The 11,169-nt window shown below is 33.2% G+C and overlaps 1 protein-coding gene across 1 annotated transcript; it reads right to left on the minus strand.

Annotated features, from left to right (window-relative positions):
* Positions 1-3,960: 3,960 nt before the first annotated feature.
* Positions 3,961-8,860, minus strand: LOC129285076 (chaperone protein dnaJ 10-like). Its single transcript, XM_054920622.1, has 10 exons — positions 8,695-8,860; positions 8,380-8,501; positions 7,726-7,785; positions 7,185-7,267; positions 6,564-6,729; positions 6,317-6,446; positions 5,724-5,882; positions 5,449-5,621; positions 4,540-4,620; positions 3,961-4,375 (listed from the first exon to the last, which is right to left on the minus strand). Exons 2-10 carry the CDS (start codon positions 8,464-8,466, stop codon positions 4,295-4,297), a joined length of 1,020 nt encoding a protein of 339 aa, XP_054776597.1. The 5' UTR covers positions 8,467-8,501; positions 8,695-8,860; the 3' UTR covers positions 3,961-4,294.
* Between the last annotated feature and the right edge of the window lie 2,309 nt (positions 8,861-11,169).

Genomic DNA, 11,169 nt, shown 5'->3' on the forward strand with positions numbered 1-11,169 from the left:
CTTTGAATTGTCTTCGTGAATTACACAACACGGAAACTTCAAAACTATACCACTTTCAGTTGCTTATAATCTTTGATATAAAATGCATTATGCAGCTAGAAAGAAGCAGCAAAATAATATTGTTGCTATAACGATGTTTAAAGAGAAAGCTGCGTAATATATATATATATATAAACATTAATAGAAGAGCAAAGATTTTTCTAATCCTTCTACGGAGAGAAAGAGACAAAAACGAACCAACAATTAAGTTCATACACATGCATACCTCTCCCACATGATATTCTGCATCCAGCTCACTGACAAATTTCGATCCTCTTCCTGCAATTTTAATGCATTAAGCTTAAGTTAGCTCACCCACAAACGCCACCTTTCGCTCTTAATTATATGAATACGATCAAGCAAGAAGCTCTAACAGATTATACATGTTTTGCAAGCCAAGCAAAGCTAACCGAAATATATGCATTCCATAAAAAATCCATTTTGTATCAGTACCAGTCAAGGAATTTTGTTTCACTTAGCTTGTATCTTCAACTTATTGCTTTTAGCAGTGCAAGCATGTGTGACAATGTGATCGCTTCAGAACCAACAGCCGACAGGGAATACTTAATTGAAAGAAAGAAAGAAAGAAACGAACCTGCAAAAGAAGTGGGAAAAAGTGATCCAGAAATGAGGAGGAGGAGGAGGAAGCTAAACTTGAACTTGTTGATGATGAGAAGCATGATCATGATGAGAGGCATGAAATGCAATAAACTGTGTTATTTTCTGATGAAACTGGAGAAGCAAGAGTGATGGATAGGTGGATATGTTTCCTATCTATATTATTTCCCAACGGGAGAGAAACCTCAGAGAAAGGACTTGAAATTGGACACTTGTTCAGGCTGCCTAGTGCAATTCATCAATAATAAAACATATCAGAGAAAAAGGTAAAGGAAAGCACTTTGCTTTTGTTTTGGGGCACTCATGAAGTTTTGAAGGTAGTGGAGTGATATATTTAATACTTGAAGTTTGACCTTTCTGCAAATTATTGGGCTGCCCTCTCATTATGCTTTACAACAAATCATAATCCCTCATATGCCCAAAGAGAAGAAACCCTACCTCTTTTAATTTTGGTCTGCCATTCATTGTGTCAAAGTAATTCATTTATTTTGAAACTAGAAAAATTACAGTGTAATCGTTTGAAATATATATATCATAACATCAACTTATAGTTACATATGATGTATTTATCTCAATAGTTGGTAGTTAATCATAAGATTTGTAACTTTTTTCGGTGATTTAACTTGAAATAAAAGCAACACAAACTCTTGCTTGGTTAAGACTCGAAGATATCATAACTGAGAGTAAATTAATATCTCACGCCCTTTAATATATATATATATATATATATATATATAGATGTCTTCTTAACTTGGACAGCAACTTTTATTATTATAACCAAAATATACACAACTCTCTTCAAAGTTAAAATATGACGAACACATTCTCAAAGATGATATCAATTTCAATTATTTTCTATAAAATATAATGTATTAAAGGCATTTTGTACAATTTATTTAATATTAGAAATGACATTTTTATACAAATATGTAGTACTTGTTTTTATTATATATAAACAATAGATTTAATTATATTTTAATCAAAATAAATATAATTGTAATTTCTCAATCAATATCAATCATCAATGTATATAATAAAATGTCAATCATGTTGCATTACACATTCACAAATCATGAATATCAGTGCTCAATTTTTGAATTTGTTGCCATGCATGATGAAGGACTACTATCTATTTGTTTTTAAAAAAGTCATATTTCATATTTTGATGCGTATAATTTTTTTAAAATATAATGGAGGGTCATCTATAGTTTAGATTTTATTTTTTTGTTTAAACAAGGAGAATATAATACGATTTAGTAATTTACTTTAATTGTAATTAGTGAGCCACATTAAAAGGGTGTGAAAAAGAACAGTAGAAAGCGTGCCTAGATATAAAAGATGAATGAGGCTGGAAATGAGACACTAGGTTGGCGTAATAAAATAATTATATGTGGAAGACAAGTGCTTCCGATGATCCTAAACGACAAGGACGAGACAACAAATGCTACTCTGGTGGAGAATAAAGGGATGCAATGTGATAACAATAGAACACACACACTTATCTTGTCCCATTTCTTTTTTCTTGAAAGTGGTCCAAGGCCAGGATTCTCATTTTCTTTCAGCCTCCCTAAATCAAGCATGATCATCCTAGGCTTCCTCAATTGCTCAGCTCTCAACACAAACCAAAATGGTTGGTAATTTAGCATTGGCCATGATATTATGAGAGGGCACAATACCTTCCTTTGTATGGTTGGCTAAATAATATAAAAATGTTTTTTAATAGAGGACAATCATGACAAAGATATTGTCTTCTCTTGTATCTAACAAATAATCAGTGGTATGTGACTTCTATCAAGAGCGAATATTATAAATAAAAACAGACTTAGATTTGAAGCAAACTAGTGTCCTCCGAAAGTAGAGTGGGTCAGACTTGATATAGATAGTTCTGTTAACTCCTTTAGGGGAGCGGCAAGTGGTTGAGTCATTTGCAATAAGAAAAGAATTGAATTATGAAATTTTTAAAATATCTTGACTATCATCCTAATATTGTAGCTGAATTATTAGGCATTTAGGAGCTTGCTATGAAACATTAAACAATCATTTTTGATCATATTTTCAGAAAAACAAACAAATGCATTGATATGTTGGCACGCCAAATTTTTCATGACAATTCCGATCTCATTATTTCTAATAAATTGCCTATATGATGTAAAATCATCTTAGATTCTGTTATGATTTGACCTTTGTAACCTCTGCACAGTTTTTACTGTAGCTTTGTACAAAAAAAAGTTTTTCTGGTTGTGGACTCTATAATGTTGCATGCATGCTTCTAGAACATCTAAATACGTATCAAGTGATAGAGTGGAATGATTTGTCATCGTAACATAGTAAAGCGTCAATAATTACATGTGCGCGCGCCGGGGGCGATTTGTCTAGTGTACTTTGCAGAAAACTTTTGTAACTCACGATAATTATATCTAACACGAGGTTTTAGAGTGCTATTTGCCATCATCACAACTATGTTGCATTATATTGCGGGTCTCTCTTCTTTTTAAGTGGGGATGAATTTATTTTATACCATTTGGATTGAGATCTTCTCAGCATTTCACACCACACCAATATTTTAATTGCCTTTTACTCCTCCGATCTCATTTATAAGTCTTATTTTAAAAGGTCTATTTAATTTCATTTATAAATCACAATGCGTCTTTTTAAGTAATATTTAAAAGGCATTTAGATAAAAAGTAATAGGACATTACTTTTAAGATTTGTTATATAGAAACATATTTAAAATTTTACTTACTTTTATTCCTTGTACTTTTAAATTTAAATTGATGAGATTGATAAAAATGACTTATAAATAAGACCGGAGGAAGTATGCTTTTTATGAAAATTAATGATCGAAAGAAGTCCTAAATTTGAACAAGACTTCCGTTGTGTCACATTTTTAAGTCAAAAGTTCCACACACACGCCCAGAAAGTGATGATCTAAATCTAACAGTGTAGGGGATGAATAGTACGTGTGTGTTTTGGGGGTGGGGGTTACTGTTCATTTTACCAGATAGTGCCCGCAGTGTTCTCTGTTGTGGTCCAAAGGCCTTTCGGCAATGAAAACTTGCTAGATAAATATTGACTATGTAAATACACCGACAATATTAAGTACCAAGCATACCATATGACAGCCTACACTTGAACTTCCATTTATTTACTTTTACTGCCAACTTGATATATCGGCACTCAGTCATTGAATTGAATGTATTTAAACTGATGTGGAGGGTATTACCCACCTCAGAAAATTTGTTTATCAATAACATGAAATAAAAAGTATCTCTTCATCAACAATGTAGATTTACTTGCCAGGGATATCAATATTAATATATATAAAATCTATAATACTATAAATAGTATGACTCGTCTTAGTCTTCATGCATTGTAGCACTTAAAAAGAAAGCAACACTTGCTTCTAGCGCAATCTACAAGTCAAATTACATGCCAGGCTCCCCTGGGACCGCCCAGGAACTGAATAATTTCAACAAACTCTGATACAAGACTGTAATGACCAACATAAAAGAAAATAAAATACATACCATGCACATATACCAACAGCGTAAGAAATAAATCAATTCAGCACAACACAACATACCGAACATAATGAACACGAAGCACCATCTCTATCCTCCACAACGCATCAAGATGACTATGATGATGAAGCAGCATCTCCAGTTTTGGCACTTTCATGGCGTAAACTGTTTTCTCTACTGTAAGCAGCCTTAGCACCCTGAATAGAAAACGAAGCACTCTTAATTAGATATAAACAAGATGAACAGCTGACTATGGAAATGATTGATCCATGATTAATTAGAACATTCTTCTTACAGAATCTTACAAGTTGTTGTAAACTTGTAAATGCACAAACACTACAAATCAGCACATAACACTTACTTGGAAGACCGTTCCTAACTTCTTCAAGGCTTGAGCCCGTTGTTTCAAAACGTCTCTAGACACACTGGGATCTTTAAGAACCTGAGAAAAATCACAGGTGCAAGAATAGTTTTCTTGAAATCTCGCAAGACATTTATGCTTTAAAATAATTAATCAACGTTAGAAATGTTTACACTTTAGCTTGAGTGTAACTAATAATTACCAGCACTCATGGTACACCAAATATATTTAATCAAGTTACTAACGTTATAACTGCTTGATTGTGAGCCCTATTTAGCTTTTTTTGAGTGGAAAGGGGAATATCATTAAAATGAAACTGCACAGGTACAAAAACGGCAGAAAGCCATTTACATCAGAGACTTAAGTGTAAGAAAAACTCAAAGGGCATGATCTACTAAGATTCGAACATGTACAAGGAATGAATCAACAGTATACTGTTCGTCAGTAAAATTCTATGGTTCCACGCTTCCCATAATTTCCAGCATATGATACTAATTCCCACTTTCCAAGAGGTGTCAAGTCTCCCAGATTGGAGAATTTATTTCGCTTTAATAATAAAAGGGAGTGGACAGGTTCCAATAAAACAAATTCCCAAACGTTTGTTCTTTCAGCCCCATCTTCGGGTAGGTTGATGAATGGATTAATGTAAAATGAGATTTTTTAAGTAATTTTTAAAACCAATTTGTGCGCTCACTAATTTTCATGTATGAACCACATTACTAGTTTAATCATCTTGAACCTAATGATGTAAATTTGACAATAAAAGATAGCATATATTGGGCCTGGCAAGTGAAGACATGCTTGAAATATTTCACTGTTTAAGTTTGTGAAGTACTATTTTTCTGTAATTTGATTAGCCAGCAGACAAATCTAATATCGAGCAACAGAAAGCTTCGAACGAAAACTTACAGCTTGGCAGACATGTGACAGAGTTGTTTCAATATCAACCACATTGATCTGCCAAAGGGAATTAATCATAGCATCCTTCTTATCTTCAATAACTTTTAGAACATTTTCTTCTTTGTTTTCTCCATCACTTAGCTTCTTCAGCTCATCTTGTATTTGAATTAAGGACACAGCACCTACAAACAGAGCTCAACTTCATTAAAACCTTCCCAAATTTATGACAAGGTCTAGATACTTTTTAACTGAGTAGGATCCCCAAATATTAATCAATCTACTACCTGAAGCTGCCATCACTTGTGACTTCACCATGTGTCCTTTACCTCTAACCCACTCTGCCAAAAAGGGAACCTTCATATACCGCATGTCCTTTCCCAGTTCTTTTGCAGCTTTTCGCGTATATATATAACCAATTGTATGTAGCATGGCCTCACCAAATGCTGAAAATAGAATGAGTTAAAGAAAAATGCCTGGTAAAGGAACTATTATAAGAACAATTTCTGCAAGGCTCTAATATCACGTAAAATTTCAGAGATCTTTACTCTGACTGGAAGTTACATTTCATGGTAGCACGCCTTACAAATATTTAATGGATGATGGCCACTAAGCTACCTATTCAATCCCAAGAATCAAGGAGCAAACATTCCAAAATGGACAGGTAAAGTTGACTAACTCAAAACTTATTAATAACAGAATAAAATCATAACAAATATGATCAGCAATTATGTTGTGATTTCCCACAGTTTCAGATAAGCAGACATGGGAACACAAATATGGAGAAATATTTATGAGATTTTATATAAACTTTCCAAGTTGGTATACATCTTTAAAAAGGGCCATTATAGGAATTAAAGTATAAATAGGAAAAACTTACCAGCTTGAGAAAGACGCTGTGCTTCTAAATTTGTCCATTTTGTGAACTCATCTACTCGACCATCAACAAATGGCTGCAGGCGATCTTTTAAAGTGGCAATAAGCTTTCCTTCCCTTTCCTTCTGCCATGCCTATTGGAACAAAACTAGGAAACAGCTTCAGCTACTAGAAGATGGGGACAGCAAAGGAAAGAGTAGGGAAACAGGGAATGAGAAACTCAATTAAAGCACTAGAGAAAAGGCATGTACTTTTATCTTTTCTTGAATTATTTGCTTACGAGTTTCAGGATCATGTGTGTCTTCTTCAACTTCTATAGATGCCAGAGAAGCCAATGCGAGTTCTCCAACATAATCTTCAAAATATTCGCTTCCAAAAAGCATTCCAAATACAGATGCGGGATCAATCATGGAATCTCTGCAGAGAATAGGAAGAAGATGGAAATTATCACCAGCAGTTAGTAAAACTCCTGGGCATTTGGCCTCCACCAAAATTCTAAAAAATCTTATTATAGCAACTTCCACGTAATGAAATCAAATCATATTTCAGATTTTAGCAAACAGCAGTCAAACACTATCTAAACAGCTTTCAAATACTGAAATATCTGATTAATTTTCTTTCTTATATAAAAGCTACAACAAAAGCAAGCATCATCAAATATAATCATCACACCCATTTGTTACAAATACTGACTAACAGAAGAAGAAAACAATGAGAAGAGGAAATATCATTAAAGATGAAACAGATAATTAGAAAGTTTCATTCCAAACACATGACTTTTAGCTTTAAGCCGCAAAGACAGAACTTCACCAAATGATAGAATACTCGCAAACTTTGATTACTTTCAATTATCGATGCGTGTACAAACTTACTGTGGCACTCCTTCCTTTCCATTCTTATCATATGCTTCACGCTTCTCGGGATCACTCAAAACCTGGTAAGCCTCTCCAAGCACCTGAGCATAGATACCACATTTAAAAAGTATATTGAGGTGACGGAGGAAAGGAGGTTGGAAGAGAGAAAGGATCAAAAGGCTTGTGGAAGAAACCATTGATGAAATAAGTTAAATATCCCTGATTATTGGTCTTCAGCTCACTTTCCAATCAATCCAACTCATGAAAGAAAAAGGTCATCATCATTACATATATAAAATTCGAATAAAAACACTACAGAATTCCTATTAAACTCACAACATGTGAACTCTTTTTTAAGGAGAAAAATTTTTCATTCCCACTGCATTACTGCAGGGGATAAAATCTAGTTATTAATAGAGTTAACTAAATCGTATCTCTTTCAGATGCCATACTCAGAACTTTACCCAAGGAAGTAAATGGTTTTGTTAGTAAACTCCAGTACTATCATAAATATCTAAGAGGCCAAAACTCTTTACATAAGATTCATTCTTTAGCATACCTGAAAATTTTCTGCAGCCTTAGGATCTCCAGGATTTTTATCTGGATGAACTACCCTTGCCTGTAAAGACAAGAAAATATAAATAAAGGGTTATATTGACACAGATATATAGTGCTCACGTTAAAAATATATATATATATATCATGGAAAATTCAGAACAAGAGACCTACTTTTCTTCTCTTACTTGCAATCAACTCACCAAAAATTCATGTTACCAACATAGCAAATAATTAGACTTTCTAAGGACAATGCAAAGCAAAAGGTTCAGTAACCTATCTAAATAAACTAGCTTCCTGATAGTCTGCATCAGAAGTGCATTGCAAGCTACCATCTAATGGGTGCATTTACAGGAAGAACAAGAAGACTAGACAAGACCATAAGCTCATTCTATTGAACACAAAATTCTAATATAATTCAAACTAAAAGAAATTGTACAAGTCAAATAAGTGAAGAGTTTACCATCCATAAAAACCACGCGATTTAACTATTTAAGAGTCTTCGTTTAATAAAAGAATTGAATGTCATGATCAAACCGCTTTCATAGTACTTCACATTCCTTTCGCACACGGACCGTGCTTTAGAGGCCTACTCAAATCTCAATTCTGTACTCATATATACTTTCAAAAATTGCACAAAGTACGACTGAAGTATCACCTTCAAGTAGTACGCCTTCTTAATCTCTGCAGGGGATGCGTCAACTTTAACGCCCAATATGTCGTAGTAAGTAGTGTCTTTCACCATAGCTTTATTTGATATTTGAATCGCGATTCACAGCTCTTGTAAGCAAATGAGAAAAGCACACTCAATCAGATAGCACCATGGTTTCATAATCATACAGTACTGTTTTAATCATTATATATTGACAACATTAGCAGTTAAGCAGCACCCAGGCTGAAGAAAAATTATCAGCAAATTAAACAATAACAAAAAATAAAACGACTTGAAATTTAGAAAACAAGAGAGACATGCCGATTATAGCGAAGCCGGAGAGCAAATCACACTGAAACCAGAGCTCCTGATGCAGATGGCTGCAATTCTTTCTGTGTTTTGTGTTCAAGCAAATTACGAAGCAACGGGTAGACATGGAATGGTAGATCCGTTTGCGGAGGAAACGGCGCCGTTCCAAAAATGGCACCGAAAGAAACGTCTATTCTGGGGTCTTTCTTTTCCGGCACAATACCTCTATAATTTTATTAAATTTTATTTTTAATTTTATAATTTTTAAATATTTTTAATTTTTATAATTTCAGAAAAATTAGATGTGTTTGTTTTTAGATTTTTATAATTTTTATAATTTCAATTTTTTCAATCTTTTTAATTTTTTATAAGGATTAAAATATTAAAAAAGTTATAGAGATTAAAAATAAAATTCAATAAAATTATAAAGATACTTCCTCCATTTAAAAATATAAAGAATTTTTAATCAAATTTTATCTCTCAATAAAGTAGTTGCTTTATTTTTTAACTAACTCTGTCTTTTTATATTTATCTCTATTAAATATCCTACAATAAATATAAAGTCATTATTAATAAGAGAACTTAAAAAAAAAAGACAATGATTACATTTCGAAAGACTAAAAATATCTTTTATTTTTAAACATTTAATTTTTTAAAAAATAACTTAGATGGGAGGCAGCACATTTATTTTTTAACTGAAATTCAAGGACATCGTCCCTTTTGTAGTTTTGTATATACTCGTTAAGCCCCCAATGTGAGGGGGGGGGGTGTTGAGTGACAAAATTTCATTCATCAAATTTCTACCCAAAAAAAAAAAAAAATCATTCATCAAAGGAGCTTTACAGAGAGGTCCTGGTGTACAAATAAAGAAAACAGATCACGAACACGAAGCAGTGGGAATAACCATGAATAGGCAGCAACAGGTTACATTATAAGCCTACTGTTAAGTTTGCTACAAAATTCTTTCACTCTCAGAGTGTCATCAACTATAATTAAAACTTCATTAACAATAACGTAAGGATTAAAAGACTCTTGACAAGATATTCTGTCGTTTTTTCTCAAACTTTCCAGCTTATGAGCCCAAAAAAGTAAGGCACCATTCGAGTTTTATATATGATTACATATTGATGATTTTATTGATAAGAGCATCTACCAAGCTAAATGGGTCTTCACAGAAAAAAAAAAAAAAGCCTACTATTTGCAAGGGATGTTATAAATTTTACTTTACATATGATATAAATTTTTTATTTAGTATTAATATTAATAATATCAACATTAATATGGGCATGAATGCGCAGAGGATGTTTTTTTCCCCAAAGTGGACGGCAAAGGGTCCATTGCTTGACTTGACACGTTATGTTTGTGTGAGGACACCTGGTTAGTGGCGTGAAATATTGGCTATAAAAAAAGGGATGCGTTACTTTGTTAAACACGTTAAGCAACGTTGATGAAATTAGATTGGAGATGGTCGTGTGATTGATGTTGTTTTGTATTAGCAACATGATAGATTTAGATAGCAAGTGATTTACTTCAGCTTCTGCGATGAAATTTTTAGTTGCGTCACACTACAAATATACCTCGCATTCATTTTAGCGGACTGCGTATAAATATAGCGATAACTCACACGGAGGAAAAAAGGCTATAGGTAGGCCCTCAATCATTAGTGTGTTTCAGACAACCATTTCATACCTTTAAAGCAGAGCTTAGCTAAGCCCAAGACTTATAATATTTGGGCCTTCATGCTATTAACGTTTTCTTTCAAGTTTCAAGCCTACAAGTTCTCATTATAAGATCCTCTTATTATATTATATTATATTATTTATATTTCTCTTGTATTGTAAAATCCAGACCTACAGTTGCTCGAACAGTGAATTTCTACTCTTGCCCTACTATTTTATTTTTCATTTTGTAAAAAATATAACTTTAAGTCTCTATATTTTTTTTAATTATTTTAAATTCCTATACTTTTATTTTTTTAATGATCTAAGTCTTAAATGAATAAAATGTAGGAATCTTGTGAAATTTATAACAAAATCTGAGTAAAATGTAATGAGTTAAATTTATGTTTTCTCCTTCCATTTTCTACGCTCTATCTTCCCAGCCATCAGCCCTTCACCTTCTTTCAATGATCTAAATTATTTTTTCTTCTTTGTTTTCCTCTTAAATTATCCATCTTCTTTTCTTCTTCATCTTTTTCCTCCAATTTCAATTTCCAATCAGAAACTCTCTTCCTCATTCTTTTTCTCCCTCCTTTGATTCCTCCCATGGGATTGGCATCTTTACATTTGATGATGAGGGCGATTTTAGCAAGCGAACAGGGGCAGAAACACTCTTCTTTATTCCTTTTGTTCCTCCTTTGATTTCTCCCATGGCGTTGGCATCTCTAAGTTTGATGATGAGGACGATCTTAGCAGGCGAACAGGGGAGAGGGTGATGCCGTTGAAGCAGTGGATGGTGTGGGGAGATGAGGATCAAGGATATTGGGAT

This window comes from Prosopis cineraria, unplaced genomic scaffold, assembly GCF_029017545.1.
Source record: "Prosopis cineraria cultivar Desert tree isolate PC_DT_omini unplaced genomic scaffold, ASM2901754v1 PC11, whole genome shotgun sequence".
NCBI lineage: Eukaryota > Viridiplantae > Streptophyta > Magnoliopsida > Fabales > Fabaceae > Prosopis > Prosopis cineraria.